We start from the raw sequence: 22,010 nt of genomic DNA, 5'->3' as shown, positions 1-22,010 counted from the left end.
TCGAAGATGTGGCGTGGAGGGTGTGCGACAACACGTGTGGGTGTGTGTGCGCGCCTAAGCGTTTGTTTGCCTGTCCCTCCATGCCGTGTTGGCGATGGTCTTCTCTCTACCTACCTACCTCTCTCTATTTCTCATGCCATGTCCTGGATGGTTTTCCCTCCCCTCTCCCTTCCCCTCCCCACATTCTCACGCTCTGTTGCTGCGCCTCAGTCCCCGCTGGAATGGGTACGGCTGCAGCTGCCTGGGCGTTCCGCCTGTGGATGTTGCGGGCCTTCTCCTCCCGCCTTGCCTCGACTGCCCCCCCCCTCCTTTTTTTGCTCCTCTCTTTGTTTTGGAGGCCTTTGTGCTTCGTAACGCGTGCGCTTGTTGCCTCATGGGGCCGCACTACACGCCTTGGGTGTGCCTCTGTGCCTAAGCCTGGGGCTGGGTGTCTGAGTAGGCTGTGGTTGGGGGCGGGGAGGGGGGGGAATGGCCTCTTTTCGCTGTTGCTGCTAGTGTGGCGCCTATCCCACCCACCCACCCCTGCGGTTCCCATCAGTCCTGCACCACTCCTCCCTGCCCACCACCACCGCGCCCCCCCCCCCGCCATGCTCACCATCCTCTGTGCGCGTGCGGTTTAGACTCCTTCTGCGCTTCTCCCTCCCCATACCTCCCCCCTTTACTCGCGGCACCGCCGTGTTGTCCCCACAGGCACATACACGCACACGAGCACGTCGTAGCGCGCATATCAGACAAGGAAAAGCAAATATATCAATCGATCTCGGTAGAGAGCCCCATCTGTCGGAGAGGAGCTGACCGCCTCATTTCCTCCCCCGCATTTCGTTCCCCCCCCCACACACACACCACCAACCATCACTCTCCTCCCTCCATCGGCACCAACACATTTGTCCGCCTCCCTTGCACGTCCACGTCCTGAATGATGAGCAGCGCCTCCACAAGGCGTGGTGGGGCGCCAGCGACATCTCGCGCCGGACATCCTGCGAGGTCCAACACCAGCGGCAACGCGAACACTAGCGGGGAGCGACCCCAGCGTCCCCGCGCGCCAGGGCACGTGGAGAAGACGACCTCACGAGCAGGCACGGCGCCCCAGGCCGAGGAGCCAGAGAAAGTCAAGTACACGGTGATCATCACGAACGTTGAAAACGACTTTGGCAAGTTGCACAAAGCCTGCCTGCCCTACTACTGCGGCCTGCGTAGCGACTACGAGGAAACGCTGGATGTGGAGCGGCTTATTCACGAGGGCGGACCTCAGTCGCGGCGCCTGATCGGTGCGGTGCGTGGTTGCAGCTACGCGGTTCGCTGCCGCACCGAGACCCGCTCAGCCGAAATTAGCCTCTACGGGCCGGCCAACGCCGACTTCTCACCGATGCAGCTAAACAAAACCTCTCGGCGGCCGCCAACGCCAGCGGGAAGCGCCAAGTCAGTGGGGGCGCCGACATCCTCCTCGTCAGCGAAGCCAGGGCCAAAGAAGGCGACTGTCCCTGCCGAGGATATGTCGGAGGGGGCGGCGGTGGCGAACGTCGGCGCAGTTGAGCAGCTGGCCCTGCGACTGCGGCAGCAGCACTACTTCGAGGAAAAAGTGCCCGTGAGGGTGCACCTTCCTGGACGAATAGCAGACGAAGTACTGGTGCGCGTCAAAAAGGGTCCTGCTCCGAGCGGCACGGACGGCTTGGGTGACACTACTGTAAAGAGCGAGGAGCGTGTAGAAGCACAAGAAGATGCGGACGTGCACGGCAGCGGCGTCACTCCGCTGGTATTGCCTGCCTCTGGTGAGAAACGGCAGCGCGTCTACGCAGAGGACAACAACAATGACGCCTCATCTCCTCAGCGAGTGAAAAGGGAGGCGCCTGAGGACGACGAGGGGCGCAGGGACGAGGATGACGCCACGGCACACAAAAATGGTGAGACGGCAGCAGACGATGTGAATCAAAGTACCAACTGCAGTGGCAGGTGGTCCAAGCAGCTGAAGAAGTCGGTGCCCGCCACAATCATTACGCAATTCCCGCGTCGCCAGAAGGATTTCGTGACGGCGGTGGCGGCGCTCTCGTGCCGGGTACCGCTGCAGCGCGTGCGCAGCTGTCTGCGCGACCTTCCCGGCTACCTGTCCTGTTGGTGTCTCTATGAGCAACACCTCCGCGTCGTCTTCCGCGACGCCGAGTCGCTCTTCAAGGCGAAGCAGCTGCTGGACCAGTTCGAGCTGGAGCCCGGCCTGCGTGTTTCTCTCATCTTCTCCGACCCGCTCTCCCGCGCCAACGCCGAGTTTGTGCGCGCGCAGGAGATGGAAAACGCGAGCGAGTAAGACGAGCCGTGGGCGCTTCTGCCTCTTCCCTCGCATGTGGGCTAGTGCAGCTGTGTGTCCTTGTGGGTATGTGTGTCCTTTGGTGGGTCGATTCGGTTAACTCAGTAACAGCGTATGGGTGGGTACGCGTATAGGACGCATTCACGCCTTCGCTTTCTGTTTTTTTTTCTTTTTCAGATGTGATGAAAGTGCGTGGGCACCTCTTCATATTTATTCTGCGTAGCAGCAGGAAGGCGTGTTTTGTGGGCCCCAGCCGCATCTCACAGTAGTGGTGTCGCGACGGGGACTCGTGCTGTGCAGGACGCCAACACGAGCGCATTCATACTCACATAAGAGCCGCAGTGTGTGAGAAAACAGGCGAAAACAACTGAAAGAATGCGGAGCGACAAGCAGCCTCGTAGTCGTGCTGGTGAGAAGGGGGGCTACATGTGGCTAAGCACCGTGTCGTTGGGCGTGTTGTGCTCTGTTTTGGTTGCTTGCCTTCCCGGCTTCATGAAAGTGGTGCGGCGTCGACGTCTCTCAGAGCACGCAGACGCACTGGCCAGCTGATGCCTTTCACGCCGTCCTCCGCTATCGTTGCCGCCCTTGGTGTCTTATCCTCGCAGCTCCTATTTCATCACGGATTCCTCTTTCTCCTGTGGCCGACTACCTCCGTCGAACCCCCTCCCCTCCGTTCGCACTGGCACAACCTCCTCCTCCCAGTATGACCACCTCCCCGGCAAGAGCATTGGGCTTACACACACACACACACACACACACGCACAGAGACGAGCTTCCGTGTACATCTCCCATTAATTACGCCCTTTACGTTTTGCCGGCGTGTGTGGGGGTGGGTCGGTGTGTGTCTGCACCATGGCCCGTCGCGATCGCGTGCCGCGGCACAAGTCGCACACACACAAGCGCAACAAGAATGCCAAGCTGTCGCCATTTCAGCGAGAGCAGAAGCGAGCAAAGATGGCAAATCAGGTGCCCACGGTGACGACAATCGGCAGCCTTGACAGCATTCCGCATAGCCAGCGCCATATATTTGCCTATCTGCAAGAGAAGCGTTCCCGGCAGGAGGCGAGGCGCGCCGCGCTGGAAAAGGCGCGGCAGGAACAAGACGCGAGGGTGCCGCCCACCACCGCAACCAGTGGCGGCAGCAGCAGCAGCAGCAGCAGCAGCAGAGGCAGCGGGAGAACGTCTGAGAAGGAGAAACAGGAAGCAGCAGAGGCTAGCTCAGCAACAATTCCTGCTGCTGCTGTCTCCGCTACACCAGCCGCATCGACCTCCAAGAAGCTGAGCAAGCGAGTGGAGTATGCCTCTCTGAACGACGAGCTCAGCGCCTCTGTAGGCGCGGTCTTGCAGTCGCCGAGCAGCCGCCATGGTGGATTGACCGCCGCCAGCGGTGGAGACAGCACCGGTGGTGAGCCACGCTCGGTCGAAGAGGTCATTGCCCGCAAGAAGGAGCGGAAGCACAGGCGGAAGCAAGCGAGTCGCCGAGCCCGCATCGCGTCGCAGTTGCAAGAAATGGAAGAGGCACTGGGCAAGTACGCCAAGACCGCCAATGGCTCAGGTAAGCAACGCCGCACAAAGAATGGCAGAGGCAGCGATGGCACGCAGGTGGAGACTGCCGATGATGTACGCGAGCGCGTGAACCTCGCCTTCGAGCGCAAGCTGCGAGCCATGAAGCGAGAAGCAGAAGACGCCACGTTTCAACGCGATGCAGCAGAGGCCGCTGCTACGGGGGCGCATCGCCAAGGTGGCGATGGCAAAGCGCGCAAGCGCCGCCGTGAAACCCCATCTGCAGCAGGCGAGCACGCCAACGGAAGAGACAACGGCAACGGTTTGGATGAGACAGCACCGCAGCGGCAGCGCAAACGCATCTCCTTTAACCCCGACGTGGAGGGGCGGGCAGCAGAAGCGGCGGGTGCGAACCGCATTGAAAAACGCAGTGCGGCGCGGAAGCCGCGAGACTTTTGCGAGTTGGTCGACGTTGTGCGCTACGGTGAGCGGGTGGAGGCCCCACCGGTGTTCGACGTTGTGCCGAATCACAACGCGGCCGTGTCGCGATGGACAAATGCGCCGGTGCGCGCGGAAGGTCGTCGTGGACACGGCAGTGATGGCGCCACCGAGCGGCACCGCCTTCTCGCCGGCGGGAGTCCGTTGGCCCAGCAGAAACGCCTTGCGTGTCTTGGACTCGCGCCTGCCATCACGCACGCGACACGCGCCGACGGCACAGCAGCGCGCATGAACAAGGAGGAGCAGATCAAGGCACTGCGCGACCGCGTGATGGCGACGTACCAGTGTAGACGGCGAAAGGAAGTGGCGGAGCGCAAGGGTGTGGACATGAAGCATAAGTTTCCACAATTCGCGTAACCCCACCAGATGCATAGCCCTGCCTCTCGCTCGCTCTCCTATAACGCACATGTGTGGGGGGGGGGGGTCTGCGCGCGAGAGCGCAGGGTAAAGACCGAGGTGAAGGCCGCACTACGCGGGCATCATCGTGCCCTGGCTGCCTTGTACGGTACGACTAACAGCCCTTTAAGGGTGTGTTTTAAGCACTGGCTGCATGTACGAAGGCGTTAGCGTGTGCGTATGTATGTGGTTGCGCCTGCACAGTGGGTAGTGCTGCTCGACAAACAGCCTTGCGTTCTCTCAGTACATCCCCACGCACGCGTCACCTTTGAGCAGCACCCCAGCACCTGCTCACCCGCTGTCGGTGTTGTCAGGGTGGCCAAATCCCCCTCTTGCCATCGTCAGTAGCGACGACTCAAGCAGGAGAAAGAAAGCAGCGACAGGGTGCCAACAAGATGCCTTGCAAGCACTGGATTCTGCAACAGCTAAAGAGGTGAACTACTATCGCATGTCCCGTCCTTCTCCCTCGGTGCGCGGCATCTTCATCGTGAAACACCACGATAACGCACGCAGCCGTTATCGCTCGTTCTGTGCCACACCACATACACACGCCATCACAACGTCTCTTCTTCTTTCCCACACATGACCTTTGGGGGGTCCTTCGAAGATGGAGCAACGCTGGCATGACATCCTTCTCCACCATGACATCGGCGATGAAGCCTTTCACAAGGGCGCACCACTGGTGCTGGAGGCGCTGCAAATCATCGGCGACGTGCAGTCCATCTCCGCTGCGACGCGGCTCGGCTTGCACCTGCGCGAAGCAGAGCACAGCCGCGCGATGAATCAGCTCGACTCCACCTTCACTGAAAAGTACGTCTACCGAGACCACGCCGCGCATGCTGCTGCTGCTGCACCGCTTTTAGAAAGGCTGTCGGACTTCTTTCAGGGCTGCACACCCGCTGACGCAGTAGCAGCAGAAGCGATGCCTTTGACGTCCTCTTTAGTCGCCGTTGCGGAACTAGACGGCTTGCTCGTCCCTTCAGCTGTCTGGACGGCCGTATCCAGGGCGGCAGCCATGCCATCGTCACCGCAGCCGTGTGCATCCCTCACAGCCGAGGCCGCCACCTCTCCATCCACGCGCAACCCTGTCATCCCGCTAGTAACGGAGCTGCGCTCATATCCACTGTTCAGCTACAAAGTCTTCCTCAATCACTTCAACCGTCTCAGCAGCCTCATCAGCAACGGCGAGGTCTTTAGCGCCTGCGAACCGCGAATTAAGGTGCTGCAGAGCCGCTACAACCTCTACCGCGCCTATAATGGCGGTCGCGAGGACGAGTATCACCCCACCTTTGGCGGTGGCGACATCAAGCGAGCACCCAAGTGCGACCTACGCCGAGTCGAGACGTGTGTGAGCGCCGCGTCGGTAGTCAAGTTTATCGAAGAGCTCCGCCGGGACCAGCCAAGCTACCCGCTGTACACCGAGGACGTCACAGAGAACACCGTCGGCGAGGTACACGTGAAAGAAGCGACATCTGCTCACAACAACAGCACTGCGTCAGGCACAGTGTCGTGCATCTCCGTTGAGGAGGCGGTGCGGCGCTTCTTTGGAAGCAACGTGGCCATATCGGAGCGAGTGCTGACAGAGGAGGGACTCTGCCTGCGCCCGAGCTACGCAGTTGACTCTGCGGACAGATGGCTGAGCCTGCAGCAGCTCGCAGACTCGGGCGATAATCACCGCGCGGCTTACGCCAGTCGACTTCTTCAGCACCTGCTGAGCACCTCGGGCGGGGCCGATGGAGAGGGTGAGCTGCTGGCGCGGCTCTTGGTGCCGATCCTCAAGCGTGTCCTCACCTCCGGCTCGAGCTACGACCGACTGGAGTTGGAGCTGACTGTGTCCGGCAAGGATGTGGCGGAACTACCACGGCTGGCGCGGTGGTGCGCGGTGAGTGGGCTGCTAGAGTCGTGCCCGGGTGTGTTCTTTCGCTTTCATGTGGTGCAAGATGCCTACAGAGCAGGCACGGAGGGAAAGTCGCAACGGCGGCAGTACCACCAGCAGCTCGCCACGCAAGCAGAGAGCCATGATGCTCCATCTGTATCCTCCCCTCCTGCGTCGCCGTCGCTCTTCTTTGGCAGTATCCTTCACAACATATTTAGCCCCATCTGGGAGGCCTTCCTCGCCGCCGCCGCTGCCGCTGGGAGAGTAGGTAGCGGCGGAGACGCTCCTCCACCTTCTACGACGCGCCGCGTGGCAGAGATGCAGTCGCTGTTGCGCCGGACAACGGGCTTCTCGGTAAGCCTCACCAACGCTGCTGCGGTGCAGGAAATGCCACCGACTAGCGACCCGAGCAACCAATTTCCGCTACCGGGCAGCAACAACAGCAGCAGCAGCGGCTCAGCGCATGCCGCGGCTGCCACATCGCTAGCCCCGCCGGACGCCTTCTTTGTGTATCATGTGTGGCGCAATGTGCAGCTCGTGAACGCCTTTTTGCTCGCCTCCGGGGAGCAGCCGAAGAAAACAACCGGCGACGCCGCCACAGTGCGCGATGCGACGGCGTCGACGCCGGCTTGGAACACGCGGCCCGCTTTTACGGTCACGCTCCACGGCGGCGCCAACAGCCGCACACTCTTTGGCGAGAGTGTACTCGGCCTCCTCCTCGCCGACGCGGTTGTGAACCCGTCCACGGCGTTCGAGTGGAGCCCGCTCACGTACCTGTTCATGCTCACCCAGCGCCACGTCATTCTCACCCCATCACGTAACCGCTGCTGCAGTGCTTCGGTCAAGCGCACGCTGCGCCTAACGGCCATTCCGCTTGCAGTGCAGGCAGGCTTGCACGTCAGCGTCGCCACTCTGGACCCTCTTTTCTATGACACGACGAACGACGCACTGAGCGAGGAACTGATGGAGCTGACGAAGCAGTGCGGGCTGGCAAATGCCGATGTAACGGAGATGTGCCTGCGCTCCCTCGAGGCGAGCAGCGGATGCCTTACCTGGGCAGAGCGGCGGCACCTCCTCGGGTACGCCTGGCCGCACGCGCAGGCGCGGTACACGCAATTCTCTGCCACCCAAGTGAGCTCCCTCCGGCTGCGCCACCGCGCCTGCGCACTGGCGCACGAACTCGACCTGCTCTTTTCTGCGGTGCGTGAGGGCGGCAGCAGCAGCAGCGGCGACGGCGGCGGTGATGGGGACGCGACGACAACGGGACCGCAGAGGTCGATGTGCAGTTGGCGTAATGAGGCGCGCCTTCGTGCTATTCTATTTCTGCCATCCTCTGCCAACAATGACAACAACACATCCACCTCCGTGTACCGCCGTACCGCCAGCGACAGCACCCGTGCGCTGGAGCTCGAGCACGACCCGGCACTCCTCCTGCACCTGCCAGGCTACTATGCGCATGAGGCCTCCATGCAGTACCCACGCATCCTTATCGCTGGGCCCGACTGGAGTGGACCCAGCGCAGCCGCAAAGCACTTAATGACGGCCATGGCGACGCGAGAGGCCTACCAGATGTTCGTCATTCACTCTGAGGATGCTCAGTACATGCAGTCGGAACGCTCCTACGGCGACAAGGGCAAGGACAGCTGCGGCAACTCGCAGGCAGCGTTGAGGCTGGTGTGGCGCGATGGCGTGCTAAACTTGGAAGAGAGGCAGCCAAAGCAGCGCGACAGCTATGCTGATAGTGTGCCTGTGTCGTCTCCGTCAGCCTTGCCAACATGGGCGCAGTTTCAGAAGGACACGCGCATGCTGCGCCGCCTCGCCAGCGCCGACCCCTCTGTTGCCAAGTACGCCAGCAAGCGGCTTGACATGCTCGAGTTCAAGTACAAGCTGCACGTAGCGCTGACAAACGACGACGAGGAGAACTACACGATCACGACGGCAACAGCAGCAGCAGCAGCTGAGAACGCAGAGAGGGATAGCGTCGATTCACGCGCACGGACTGCCACCATGTCACACCGCTGTGTGGAGCAGACGGCGCGCGGTGACGCGCACAACTGCGTCAAGGTAGACGTGCACCGCCACATGGCGAGTGGCATGACGGCGAAATCACTGCTGCAGTTTATGCAGGACAAAGTCCGCGATCACCCGGACGACGTTGTCGGCGTGGATTCCAAGACTGGTGCCTCGATCACGCTCGTGGAGTTCTTTGATGAAGTTCTGGGGGAGCAGCAGCAGAAGCCGAAGCCACAACTGTCGGCAGTCACGCAGGGGGCCGACCGCACAGCCGTGCGCCGCGCCACTCAGCGCGTCCCCGCGGAAAGCGACGAGGTGAGCGCGGCGGACAGCGCGAAGGCGGCTGAGGTCGCGCACCTTCTTGCCGGGATGCCCATCGCTGCGCTGCAGGTGCACGCCGGCAAGGCCACGTTTCACCGCTTTGACCGCTTCAACCACCGCTTCAGCCCAATGGGTATGGCCTCCCTGCGATCGCTGTTCCTCAAAACGGAGAACTTCATGCACGGGCGCTACTTTGCCGAGCTCATCCGTGACTCCTTCAAGCAGAACGAGCTCGAGGGTGGCACCTTCACGGAGAACCGGCTCTCCATCTACGGGCGGTATAGGGGCGAGTGGGACCGACTGTCGCGCTGGTTTGTGCTTCACGGAATGGCACATCGCACAAATAGCTGGATGATCCAGGTGCCGCGGCTCTTCCACCTCTACCAGCTCAGCGGCCAGCTCCGCAGCTTTCAGGAGATGCTTACCAACATCTTCGAGCCGCTATGGGAAGCATCGCTGCACCCCGACAAGTACCCGTACTTGCATTTCTTCCTCAGTCACATCTCCGGCTTTGACAGTGTCGATAACGAGAGTGATCAGGAGCCGGACAAGATGATCGACACCCCGCCGGAGCAGTGGACCAGCACCGAGAACCCGCCCTTCGCCTACTACATATTTTACATGTGGGTGAACATCACGACGCTGAATCGCTATCGCGCCGCGCGGGGACTCAACACCTTCCAGTTCCGCCCCCACGCCGGCGAGAGCGGTGACCCGGACCACATGGCAGACGTGTTCGTGCTGGCGGACGGCATCGGACATGGCATTAACCTCGACAGACGGCCAGTGTTGCAGTATCTCTACTACCTGGCGCAGATCCCGCTCGCTATGACGCCCATGTCGAACAACGCGCTCTTTCGCCGTTACAAGGACCACCCGCTGCCCAACTTCCTGTACCGAGGCTTAAACGTGGCCATTGGCACCGACTGCCCCCTCATCTTCCACCGCACGGAGCAGCCGCTGCTCGAGGAGTACGGCGCGGCGGAGACGTTATGGAACCTGTCGGCTGCGGACATATGTGAGCTGGCCGCGAACAGCGTGCGAGCCTCAGGCTTCCCGGCCGCGCGCAAGAAGGAGTGGCTTGGGCCGCTGTATTACCTGTGCAGCGTGGCGGGCAACGACGTGACGCGGTCGCACGTGCCGCAGACGCGGTGCGCCTTTCGCTACGAGGCATACATGGAGGAGGTGACATACCTACAGCGTCGCGCCGCACGCGAGATGCCGTGCCGCGCGATGCGCACACCGCTGGAGGAGGAGGTGAACATCATGGACGCCGTTGGCATCTCCCGCAGCGAGCTGCTGGAGCGGCGCTGGAACGGCGCCGAGATTGTGGAGAAGCAGCGCTGCTGGTCACTGTCGCCTCCACTCTTGGATGGACGTCCAACACGCATTGGTAAGACTCATGACGCCTCTCACGTATAAATTCAGTCAATAGGCCCTTGCTTGGGTGGGCGGGGTGGGGAAGGGCACCGCGCCACTCCTCTTCTCCAGCATGTCCCTCTTGTCCTTTGCCAACGTTTGCTTTTTGGGGGGGAGGGGGAGGGGAGGTGCCCCTGTCAGTCTGTAGCCCACCGCTACCGACACCCACCACCACCGACGCCGTTTGCGTATTTGTGTGTGACCGACACGTTTTTCTTTCTTCCCTCGCGTCTAACCTCCTCCCCCACCCACCCACCCCCTCGGATGACGAGACCACACACACCTTAACGTCCGGCATCCCTCACCCTCTCTGGGTGGTGGAAGCTAGGCAGAGCCCCTTCTCTCCCTGCCAATGCCGAATCACCTCTGGTGGCGACACAGCCAAGCACCCACGACGCAGGGAAGTCAGCGCGATGCATCACTACTGATGTCGGCAGCCAGGGACTGGGTGGCGTGGTGTCGGAGAGACCTACGACAGTGGACACGTCTGGGCCATCTATGGGATGGGCAGAGTGTCAGCGTGACTCGAGCGTGTCTCACGCGGCCCTCACTCTCCACTGGGGCGTGTGGCAGGGGGGCTGGGCTGGGCTGGGCTGGTGTGTTGTATCGCCTGGAATGGACACGTTGGGTTTTTTTAATTCGACTCTCCCCCCCCCCACGGCGCACACACACAGTCGCACAGGTGCCCTCCCCCCTCTCTTTGAAAAAATGCGCCTGTGCACGGGGTGTCGCACACACATGCGCCTTCGTGTTCGGGGTTGTTGGATCCGCTCTCGTCCTCCCATTCGCCCTCGTCTTCTGCTGTGCAATTTATGCGTGTGTGCATGGCGGAGGAAGAGGACGGAGAAGTCCTTACCCGTGAAACGGCTTCAGCAACAACGATCTGTACATTCAGCTTCCCCTTCCTCTGTCCTTCTCTCCCAGAGACTCTGGTCTGCACTCAGAGACACTCGCACAGCGGAGTGAGCAGCGCCAAAACACAGTCACAGTAGTTACCTTTCTTTCTCTTTCTTGCTTCGTTGCTCGCCATGCTCCGACGCGTTAGAGGCACCGCTGCGGCAGTTAGGCATGTTGTGGCAGTCGTACCGGCGGCAGCTCCGCCGACATCTCCTGGGATGACGCAAATAAGGAGCAGCTGGATGCAGGGGCCAAGAAAATTCTCCAGCTACCCCTTTGCCTCGCCCCTTTCTCAGTGCAGTCAGCCAGTTCAGCAGCAGCGTTGCGGCTATACGTCCCGTAGCGGCGAGGAGAAGGGCAGTGCAGGCAAGGGCAAACAAGCTCCAGCCGCTGCAGCTGCAGCAGTGTCCACAACACCAGGCACAGCGTCCACCACGGCGGTACACTATTTCACAACGAATCAGAATAATGCCGACCTCGCCGCCCATCCACAGAGTAACGTGGAGCAACACAAGCAGGCAGCCGCGGCAGCGGCGAATGGTAGCGCTGCCGCCCCCTCTGGCATCCGCACCATCGGTATCAAGCTCACCGAGGATGACGAGCTTGTGCGCGCCTTCAACAGCTTTTCGAAGAACATCAACGGCTGCACTGAGGAAGAGTTCCTCGTCGGCGCGAAGCAGGCGTACTACAGTCTCGCCGTCGTCATCAGCGCCTTTGTCGATCATGCGCAGCCGCTAGTCGGGAAGACCGAGCCGAGCAAAACAATTGCCGCCGCGCATGAAGCAGTGAAGCTGCTGGACAAGGCATTTAAGCCCGAGACTCACGCGGATGCGGCGGCGGCGACAGCATCGCTGACGTCGAAGGATGAGGAGGGAGGCGACAAGGACGCCTTCTCCACTTCTCACAAGAAGAAGCTGCAGGACTCACTTGTCCATAGTGTTGTCTCTACCATTGTCTCCCTCATCCCTGTCTCGCGGCACTTGGCGGAGTCCATCTTCAAGGTTTGGGTTCAACACAAGGATAAGCAGGTGAACCTGAGCAGCATCGCCTCACCTGCAGACTACGTGCTGGACTCGAAGCTGGTGATCTTCGCCCGCTTGGGCAAGGCACGTATGTACTTCAACTCCGATAATGTTGGCGCCGAGGTGGACGTGACCTTCAACAACGACTACCTGCGAAAGCTGGACCCTTCCGACGTGGCCGGCAGTGGTGCGGCAGGAAGTGCGCAGAAGGCGGACGCAGGTGGTAAAGTTGACGAGGATGAGTTTGACACCGGTATGATTCAGGTGCACACCGACACAGATGCCAACGCGCATCGCACCGTGGCAGAGGAGCACACCTTCGTCGTGAACAGCGCCACCCGGACGCTTGTGCCAACCGCCTCCACGACCGCCAGTACAGCCGCTGCGGCAACGACAGCGTCTGCGGACGAGGCGAGGCATAGTGGCAAGAAGTCGGCCTGTGCTGGACCCGGCGGTGCATCAGCTGTGGAGAGCGCGAAGTCTTCCGGCACAGCGTCACGCGTTCAAGTCACGTACGTGAAGCCAAAAGGCTTTTCGGAGAAAACTGCGGATACGGCAACGGTGCCTGACGAGGCTACCGCGAAGGCCGCAGCGGCACCCAAAGAAAGCTTGGAAGAGGAGGAAGAGGGACACTCCGTGTACATCAAGGTAAACGGCAACATGCTGCCACCGATTCCCGCCTCAGCGCATGCGTGCGCGTTGCTCACCGTGGATGTTGTTGTGCCACCGGAGCGGTACGCCTACAACTTTGAGTGGTTCTACAAGCGCATCGTCGGCTATGAGAACGAGTACGAGCGCATTGCGGCGGCGCGCGTGTTCGCGTCAAACAGCCCCAAGGCGCTGGCGAGCCTCCTCGATTTCCTGATGCGCATGGTAACGGGGAAGCCGGTGGAGTTCATGTTTTCAAAGGCCATCGGGCGTATGATCGGCATTCCCGATGACGTCTCGCGAACCCCGCCGGCGACGCGCAAGCTCATGTGCATGTACATGGACCAGTCGTACAAGTGGGTGCTGGCCGATCTTGTCACCCTCGCCCCGGTCATGGAGACGAAACTTCCCAAGGCGTGAAGCGGGGAACCCCCCTCCCAGCCCTGTTGAAAAGAACCGGTTGGGTACGAAATAGCCGCGGTGGGTACATGGCGATAAATTTGTAGGCTCATGGGAAAGGCGACGGGGGAAGCAAAGGAGCCGGTGTAGTGTATGGCGCACCCTTGCCCCCCCCCACCACCACCACCATCGTTCCTCCCTCTCTCTCTCTTGCCTGAGAGCCTCCGCCTGCTCTCGATGGCCTCACTGTATGGGCTGTGCCTCTTTACTGGAGCTAATGCTAATCACCCTTTGGGCATATGTGTGTGTGTATGTGACTTGTGGTTGTGCCTCAGCAACGACGCGTTGCGCTTTCCTCTTTCTCCCTCCCTCCCTCCCTGTGGGCGTATCTCGGTAGGACATCTCCTACGTTGCGTCGTGTCCTCTTGCGTCGTCCAATGCTTCTTTGTCTGGCGTCTCTGGGCTGCATACATCCGTTGCATGTGTTTTGTAGGTGGATAAGGGTGTGTACGTGCGCAGGTGCATGCGTACGTGTGTGTATGTGTGTGTCTTTGCGCCGATTATTGTGAGATTTGTTGGACCCTCCACGTCGATCGCCGATGGAGAAGGCGAGAACAAACGATCACTGGCGCAAGAGAGGATGGTCGGAGGTAAACAAGCCAACTCGTGCCATTTTTTTTTTTTTGGCGCCCCCCCCTTGTCCTCTTCGTGTAGGCTTGAGGCGTTCGTATGGCACATACACACACACACACATATGCGCGACACGAGACGCACGGTAGCAAGCGAAGGGTCCTCTCGTCCAAGAAGGCGTGCGATCGCCGTACTGCAGAAAAAAAACGCCTCCCCTCTCCGCGCAGGGCGTACCCGCTGCAGCTGTGAGTGTATTGAATCGCTGCCCCCTCCCCCCCCCCCCACCACCCCACCCCTCACCTCTCTCCTCCTCCTCCTCCTGGGCTACCTATCTCATTTTCTACAAACACCCGCGCACACACACACTGTCACCTACGTAGTAGTCACACGAACTTTGCCTTCCATAGAGGAAGAAGCAACACATCGAGACTCGCAGCTTAGAGAGTCGAGCGCGAAAAGGCGCGGGAAGGAGAGGAGAGGAGGGGAGGGGAGAGGGTGCGGCACACAAAATGCGTCACTTACAACCACTCTCGAACACGGCAGCGCCGGCGCCGGGCTCGAGCTTAGCGCACGTGAAGGCGCAGCAACTCGCCCGCGAGGAGGAAGAGAAGCTGCGCGCTCGACGAGTCAAGGGCGTCATTGTACTCATCGAGCAATTCCTACTGGAGCAGGGGTACAGCCAAACCCTCCAGGCGCTTCAGCAGGAAAGCCGCATCTCCCTCACTCAGTTCAGCGCCGCTGACAACATCGATCTGCTGTCTGTTGTCCAAGAGTACGAGGAGTACTACGCCTTTAAATGTCAGCGTGCGCCGAAGCTATACCGCGTCCGCGGCGGCGGCAGTGATGCGGGCGGCGTTGGCAGCGTCATCCCTGAAAGTGGGGAGCGCGTGCTCTCACGAAAGCGCAGAGGTGCTGCCGCTTCCTGTCCTGAAACGCCGCCGTCAAGTGCGCCAGCGACGCTGCCGTTGTTAATCGGGTACGGCAACGTGTGTGGAGGGGCGACGTCGTCTTCATCGCCGCCCTCGCTGTCCTCTGTAGGAAGACCGCCATCGCACCTGCGGCCAACGAACGTCATGCGCGCGCTCAATCACACAAAAACAAACGGCGACAACGGCCCAGCCAACGGAGACAAACGCGCTGCGGCCCCCGTCAGCGACACCAGCGAGCCTGGGCTGTCTCTCCAGGGCGAGTCCGTGACCACCCACATCTGCGGAAGCGAGGGTGAGAAGGGTCGAAGAGAGAAGGGTGGAAATGCTGACAGCTCCAATGATGCTGCCGATGACTTCTTCGGACCCCTGGCCAATCACCGTATACGGAAGCCGCTGCCGCAGTTTGCGACAAGCGAGCTGAACGATCTCGCCGCCACGATCCTGCGCGAGATTATTGACGTCAATCCATCGGTGCGCTGGAGCGACATTGCCGACTTGGAAGGCGCCAAGCATCTCCTGCAGGAGGCGGTGGTGATGCCGGTCAAGTACCCGGAGCTATTCCAAGGAATCCTGCGCCCGTGGAAGGGCATCCTTCTCTTCGGCCCACCCGGCACCGGCAAGACGCTTCTCGCCAAGGCTGTCGCGACGGAGTGCCGCACGACCTTCTTCAACATATCGGCCTCGTCCGTCGTCTCTAAGTGGCGCGGCGACTCAGAGAAGCTCGTCCGCATGCTCTTCGACCTTGCCGTCCACTACGCGCCGAGCACCATCTTCATTGACGAGATCGACTCCTTGATGTCAGCGCGGTCGAGCGACGGCGAGCATGAGGGGTCGCGTCGGATGAAGACGGAGCTCCTGACGCAGATGGACGGACTCTCCAAGCGGCGTGGGGGCGAGGTGGTGTTTGTGCTAGCGGCGAGCAACGTGCCATGGGACCTCGACACAGCAATGCTGCGCCGACTGGAGAAGCGCATTCTCGTTGCGCTTCCGACGCACGATGCTCGCATTCTTATGTTTCGCCGTCTGCTGCCCAAGTCGTTTGCGTCCGACACAGACTATGAAGCGTGCGCTGCGCTAACGGAGGGCATGTCCGGTGCTGACATCGACGTCGTGTGTCGAGAGGCCATGATGCGCCCGGTGCGGAAGCTCATTGCCCAGCTTGAGGCTGCGGGAAACAGCTGCGACGCATATGCACAGCTACCGCACGAGCCGCTGAAATCGCCCGCCCCGACTCTCGAGGATGTGCAAGCGAGTGTTGCGTGCACCCACAGCAGCGTTCGGCTAGCGGACCTCGACAAGTACGATGTGTGGACACGCGAGTACGGCTCTGGGTTATCCACGTAAGGCCAAGAGAGGAAAAGGGGGGAGCGGCTTGTGTAGAGAGAGGTGTATCACGTGTTCGCGTCAAACGTGCACGATCACGCCGATCTATACGCATCTCACCTCCCCCCCCCCTCCCTTGCCTGCCCAGCTTATGATGATGTATATTGCTGGAAGCGCTCTTGTTTCCTATTGGCACTGTACGTGTGGATGCGGGGCTTCGACCCTGTGCTGATGATCATATCGGCTGGTATGCCCCTTGGCTATGCAGCCCCGCCCCCTTTCACCCCACCCCCAACTGCAGAGTCGTCGATGCCGTCAACGTGATCGCTGACATCGAAGCGAAAGCGAAATGGACGGGAAACCTCCTTTTTTTTGCACGACCTGAAAGGCTCGCAGGCGGTGTGTTTGTATGCCCTCACACACACACACACACTCAAACAGTACCACCTCGATCCCTGCTGCTGTGGAGAAGATACGAGGACGCTTCAGCCAGGGCAACAACAATGCACATCACGGGCCTCTGACTCTCTGTAGCTTCACCATCGTCTCCTTGCGCCTTCTCTCTCTCTCTCTCTCTCGTTCACATGCACCCACACCTATCTCAGAGCGATCACGACTTCCTCAGCATCGCTCCGACGACTTCGACGCTCTGCACTAGAGCTGTGCAGGTCCCCGCATCCCTCATCTCCCATTCCTTACAGGCACAAGCACACATCCTCCATAGCCCCCCCCCCGTGCTGATTCGCTCTCCACTTCCCCTGATGGACTACAACGTGTCAAATGCAACGGTCGTGCTTGACTGCGGCTCCTGCCATTCCCGCGCCGGGTTCGGCGGCGAGAAGGGCCCACGTCTTGACGTACCGACGCTCGTCGGCTACCCGCGTCACCGCAGCATCGCCATGGCGGCTGGAATGAATGAGCAGGAGGTTGGTGAGGAGGCCCTGCTAAAGCAGGGCAGCTTAGACGTGCATCACCCGATCCGCGATGGCTTTATCAACGACTGGGGTGATGTAGAGAAGCTGTGGAGTCATCTCCTCTTCAATGAGTTGCGCGTGTCGCCAGAGACGCACTGCTTCCTGCTGACACAACCCGTCAACACTCCTGCCGCACAGCGTGAGCGAACACTGGAGATTATGATGGAGACCTTCCACGCGCACTCGCTCTACCTTGGCGTCTCGCAGGTGCTGAGTCTGTACACCTACGGACTCACTACGGGACTCGTGGTGGACAGCGGCAAGGATATTACACGTGCCGTCCCCATTCACGAAGGCTATGCGCTGGCGCGGCATGTCACACAGAGTCCTGTTGCCGGCGCGGCACTTACCCGGTACCTAGGCGGACTACTTCGCGAGCAGGGTTACGCCCTCGGCACGGCGACGGAGCAGGAGCTGTTGAACCGAGCCAAGGAGGATTTGTGCTATGTCCAGCCCCGCCCGCACGCGCAGCGCGGGGCGGCCGGTGACTTCTTCACATCCGCACCCGGGATACTGGCAGGGACATCTCCGGCTGCCGCAGGCGCGTCCAGCCGCAGAGGCACGAAACTCGGCAGAGAAACCAAGGACAGCATCGACAGTGCGAGCTTAGCCACCACACCGACGACAGCGAGAGGAAAGGACACCCTCAGCGAATCGGCGGGGGACAACCACCGCGAGGACGACGGCGGGTCCTCATCGGCGGTCGAGACGGGTGTCACCGAAGACTTTGTGCTCCCCGATGGGCAACGCATTCCCCTCACGGTGGAGCGCTACGACACGGTCGAGGTGCTCTTCAACTACTCCCTGCTCGCCTTGATGGACAGCCACGGCAGGAATGATCGCACCTACGAGCCGCGCTGCAAGGTGCGCACCGACATGGGCGACGTGTTCCACCCATCGTTTGCGAAGGGGATCAGCTGGCTGCCGTTCGCGGCCGTCAACAACTGTGAGGCAACTCTGCGACCGCAGCTCTACGCTAACATGGTGCTGGCCGGCGGCTCTGCCTCCTTCCCTGGGCTCAAGACCCGTCTCGAAGCCGAGGTGCGGCAGCTCTACCGGGAAAGCCACCCCAGCGAGGCCGTGGTGCCAATCCAGGTGCGTGACATGCCGTGCCGCGCCTACAGTGCCTGGCTGGGTGGGTCCATGCTGTCACAGACGACCGTCTTCCAGCACCTGGTCGTCTCCCGCAAGGAGTACGAGGAAGAGGGAGGGCGCGTCATTCACTACAAGTCGCTCTGAGTTGTGGGCACGGCAGTCGAGGATGGGAAGGGGAAGAGGTGAAGCAGGGACTGGAAAAGCTGGTCCCTTCACTCGCTCCTCTCGACTACTACTGCATGCTCTAATGCGGATCCGTGATGGCTACGCGATCTTAGCCTGTGCGGTGAGCGTTGTGCTGCTGTTACCGGCGCTTGGCGTGCGTCTCGGGTTGCGGACGTCATTTTTCTCTTGTACTCCCTCTGTGTGTGTGTGTGTGTGTGGATGTCTGCCTGGACGAGGGACAGGATGGACGTGCTCGCATTGATTGGGGATGCTGGCGGTGGGGCGGTTGTGAGTGTGTTGTCGCCCTTACGCTGCCCATACCTATGGTGGGTCAGACACCTGGCTCTACGATGTACTATACAAGCGCGCTTTCCATACCGAACCTTTGACGAGCCTTCTTTCCCCCCCCCCCGGCTCCTGCTGTGTGTGCACGCACGCAAGACCGCAGACACACGCTCACACACACACACACACGCCACGCTCTGCACGGGACTTCGTTGCATCGATGGCTGATAACGACAATCTGAGCATGTGCACCTCACACACACACACACACTCTCTCTGTTCTCGTGTGTGTGTGGGGGGGGGGAAGGTGGGACTTTGTAGCGCCGCCAGCCGTGCCTCCACCCACCCGTCCTTCCACACTCCCCCGCCTTCTTCTCTAGACCACTAGACGCAGAAAAGGGGTCGTGCCACCACGTAGTACCGACGACATCCAGCGGTGCTCTCACATCTACTGAGGCATTCCCCTCAGCCCCCCTCCCCCTCTTCGACCTCGGCGGTGCGCACGTAAGCTGCATCACCACACACACACACACACATGTCTGTCAAGTCTGGTCAGTTCAACTGCGACGCCGTCACGCGCGAATGCCCAGTCGGCTTTTCGAAGATTACCGAGGGAACGACGGCAGTGCTGGAGCCACCTCCAAATAAGAAGACAAGTGCCTCTTCAGCTGCGCCTGCTGCTGCTCCTTTAAACCTCAGCGACGAGGAAGCAGACGGCCAGCAAGGGAGCCAGGCTGTCTTCTACAACCCCGCCCAAGTGGTGAACCGAGACTTGAGCATCAGCGTCATCGAACTCTTCTCGCGGCTGCGGCTGGCGGAGCCGCGGCGTCGAGGTGGCACGAAAGAGGGGATCACCATCCTCGAGGCCCTCAGCGCTACCGGACTCCGGGCGATTCGCTACTACAAGGAAATCACGAACGTGCGCTACATCATCGCCAACGACATGGACGCAGACGCGGTGAACTGCATCGTCCGCAACTGCGCATACAACGGAGTCCCAGTCCAGTACCCGACCTTGAAGGAGAACATGCCGTCTACCGCGATCGAACTCTACGCTGATGAGACGGAGACAGGGAAGGGTGAGCTGAAAAGTAATGTCTCACCAAGAGTCGGGGTGTGCGCCGGCGGCGCCATCTTGCCAAACCTTGACGACGCCAACGATCTCATGTTCCGGCTGGCGATGGACAGCAGCGCGCACCCGGGAAAGCGCGTCTGCCTTGTCGACACACCCGCGGAGGCTTCGTCAGGGCCGTTGCTGCGTCCGCTGCTGCAACAGGAGCTGATGGATGTGGTCGACCTCGATCCATACGGTTCCGCCTCACCCTTCCTCGACGGCGCCTTTCGCTGTATCAAGGAAGGTGGACTGATGCTGGTGACGAGCACCGATAGTGCCATCCTATGCGGCAACTTCGCCGATACCGCCCATGCCAAGTACAGCTCTATGCCCTACAAGGCGTCCCACTGTCACGAGGCCGCGGTGCGCACGCTGCTCGCCTGCGTCGAGCGGGTGGCCAACCGCCAAAAAAAGTACATCGTGCCGCTGCTGTCACTCCACATTGACTTCTATGTCCGCTGCTTCTTCCGCGTCTACAGACAGCCAGCCGAGGTAAAACTTAGCGCCTGCAAGCTTGGGTATCAGCTGCAGTGCTCGAGCTGCTCAGCGTTCTGGGTGCGACCGATGGCGACAGTGCGGCAGCCCCGACCGTCGCGACAGGCGCGCCACCGGCAGAAGCACGAGATGAACAATCGGCAGGGGCGCGCCGGCGAAAAGCCTGCCAACGGGGACGTAGAGCAGCAGAACGAGGACGAGACAGCAGAGAGCGCGACGGTAGCGCCACAGGAGCATCACCATTCCCGGCATGGGGCGAAGCGCGTGCGTGACGACGAAGACAATGATGAGGCCGCGTCGCACAAGGACAACGGCGTTCGTAAGGAGGTGTACCCCGCCTCGCCAAGTCGGCATACCAATCCCAAGATCACACCACTCACACTCCAACAGATGCTGAACCTCGCAGCTGCGACCGTGTCCACCGCCTCCGCGCCGTCAAGGACAGCAGCAAGTGCGTGCCTGGTGTGCGGCAGCAACATCGTGCTCTCCGGCCCCCTCTATGCAGCTCCCACGCAGAATCGTGAGTTCCTCGAGCAGCTGCTCGCGCTGGTCGAGGAGCGCGCCAGAGAGGGACGACTGAACGCGGTGGCGCGCATCACCGGCCTGATCCGCACCGCTCTCGAAGAGCTCCCGGAGTGCCCTCTCTTCCACTTGCTGCCCGACGTCGCGTCCTATGTGAGGGTGCGCTGCCCACCAACGCCGTGCATTGTCGGTGCGCTGGCGCGACTTGGGTATCGCTGCAGTCAGGTGCACTGCGCCGCTGCAGGGCTCAAGACGGATTGCCCACCGGAGGTACTGTACCGGGTGATGCTGCAGTGGAAGGCAGTGCAGGACGCGCTGGACCTAGTCGGCGAAGCCGCGGTCGAGGACAGTGGTGACAACACCGAGAAGAAGTCCCCAGCAGCTTCAACCGCACCTCGACCGCTGTTGGTGGCCCCGCTGACTGAAGCGGACTTCACGTACGATAAGGATCACGACTTCCGTGGTCGTGTAATCGGTGTGGCCAAGTTCGTGCCGAACGCACCGGGCTGGGGACCGCGCCGACGTCACCAAGGAGCAGCCGCAGTTCCGGAAGCGGTGGAATGCCACAAGGACAGTGGCACAGACAACCGCAACGGCGAGGCGTGAAAGTGACGATTTCGCTTTCGGCAAGACCTGCGCGCCCTCACCGTGGACGGCTAAATTGAGGAGGGAGAGAGTGCGTGAGGGGGACGAGAAGGGGGCGTTGGGTCGAAGTGGGCACGGCTTGCTGTTGCGCGGGAGTGCCCGCTTCCTGCGCCGGTCTCGTGAATGCCCAGACACCCGTGTGGACGCATAGCCGCTGAAAGCCGAACAACAAAAGGAAATAAACCGCAGCAGCAGCGAGCCTAACTTCGATTAAGAGGTCTTAGTGGGGTCGGATGGCAGTGGTGATGGCGGCCGCGAAACACCCACAGAAACGAGAAGGCAAGTGAGCCAATGCCTTTCCCTGCCCTGTGGCCATAGGTAAAAGTCACACAAAAGTGCTCGCACGTGCACAAGCACAAATTGGCCAGCACAGATCGTCTGTTATGCCTCCCTTCCTCTCTCTCTCCCTACATACTTCAGCGTGTATATGTGAAGAGGGGGAGAGCATGGCGGGTAAAGTGACGTTGCAATCGTGGCACGTGCATGCATGTGCGTGTCCCTCTCTGATTGCGTGGAGGAAGAGATGTGAGCGAGCCTTGCTT

The 22,010-nt window shown here is 60.8% G+C and overlaps 7 protein-coding genes across 7 annotated transcripts, besides 1 other annotated feature; all 7 read left to right on the top strand.

Moving 5' to 3' along the window:
• Nucleotides 1–916: 916 nt before the first annotated feature.
• LPMP_130890 (hypothetical protein) lies at nucleotides 917–2,299 on the top strand (the record flags this gene model as incomplete). The annotated part of the gene is made up of 1 exon (XM_010698869.1): nucleotides 917–2,299. One exon carries the CDS (start codon nucleotides 917–919, stop codon nucleotides 2,297–2,299), a length of 1,383 nt encoding a protein of 460 aa, XP_010697171.1.
• An 852-nt stretch (nucleotides 2,300–3,151) lies between these two features.
• Nucleotides 3,152–4,657, top strand: LPMP_130880 (hypothetical protein; the record flags this gene model as incomplete). Its single annotated transcript, XM_010698868.1, has 1 exon — nucleotides 3,152–4,657. One exon carries the CDS (start codon nucleotides 3,152–3,154, stop codon nucleotides 4,655–4,657), a length of 1,506 nt encoding a protein of 501 aa, XP_010697170.1.
• A 646-nt stretch (nucleotides 4,658–5,303) lies between these two features.
• LPMP_130870 (AMP deaminase, putative) lies at nucleotides 5,304–10,328 on the top strand (the record flags this gene model as incomplete). The annotated part of the gene is made up of 1 exon (XM_010698867.1): nucleotides 5,304–10,328. One exon carries the CDS (start codon nucleotides 5,304–5,306, stop codon nucleotides 10,326–10,328), a length of 5,025 nt encoding a protein of 1,674 aa, XP_010697169.1.
• Nucleotides 10,329–10,644: 316 nt separating this feature from the next.
• Nucleotides 10,645–10,915: a repeat region.
• A 438-nt stretch (nucleotides 10,916–11,353) lies between these two features.
• On the top strand, nucleotides 11,354–13,312 carry LPMP_130860 (hypothetical protein; the record flags this gene model as incomplete). Its single annotated transcript, XM_010698866.1, has 1 exon — nucleotides 11,354–13,312. The coding sequence occupies one exon, from the start codon at nucleotides 11,354–11,356 to the stop codon at nucleotides 13,310–13,312; it is 1,959 nt and encodes a 652-aa protein (XP_010697168.1).
• A 1,118-nt stretch (nucleotides 13,313–14,430) lies between these two features.
• LPMP_130850 (katanin-like protein) lies at nucleotides 14,431–16,194 on the top strand (the record flags this gene model as incomplete). The annotated part of the gene is made up of 1 exon (XM_010698865.1): nucleotides 14,431–16,194. The coding sequence occupies one exon, from the start codon at nucleotides 14,431–14,433 to the stop codon at nucleotides 16,192–16,194; it is 1,764 nt and encodes a 587-aa protein (XP_010697167.1).
• A 740-nt stretch (nucleotides 16,195–16,934) lies between these two features.
• On the top strand, nucleotides 16,935–18,386 carry LPMP_130840 (actin-like protein, putative; the record flags this gene model as incomplete). The annotated part of the gene is made up of 1 exon (XM_010698864.1): nucleotides 16,935–18,386. The coding sequence occupies one exon, from the start codon at nucleotides 16,935–16,937 to the stop codon at nucleotides 18,384–18,386; it is 1,452 nt and encodes a 483-aa protein (XP_010697166.1).
• An 841-nt stretch (nucleotides 18,387–19,227) lies between these two features.
• LPMP_130830 (N(2), N(2)-dimethylguanosine tRNA methyltransferase, putative) lies at nucleotides 19,228–21,429 on the top strand (the record flags this gene model as incomplete). The annotated part of the gene is made up of 1 exon (XM_010698863.1): nucleotides 19,228–21,429. One exon carries the CDS (start codon nucleotides 19,228–19,230, stop codon nucleotides 21,427–21,429), a length of 2,202 nt encoding a protein of 733 aa, XP_010697165.1.
• Nucleotides 21,430–22,010: the final 581 nt, after the last annotated feature.

Source organism: Leishmania panamensis (genome assembly GCF_000755165.1).
Source record: "Leishmania panamensis strain MHOM/PA/94/PSC-1 chromosome 13 sequence".
NCBI lineage: Eukaryota > Euglenozoa > Kinetoplastea > Trypanosomatida > Trypanosomatidae > Leishmania > Leishmania panamensis.
Note: the sequence above shows the minus strand (reverse complement) of the source record. Positions and strands in the feature narration are given on the sequence as shown.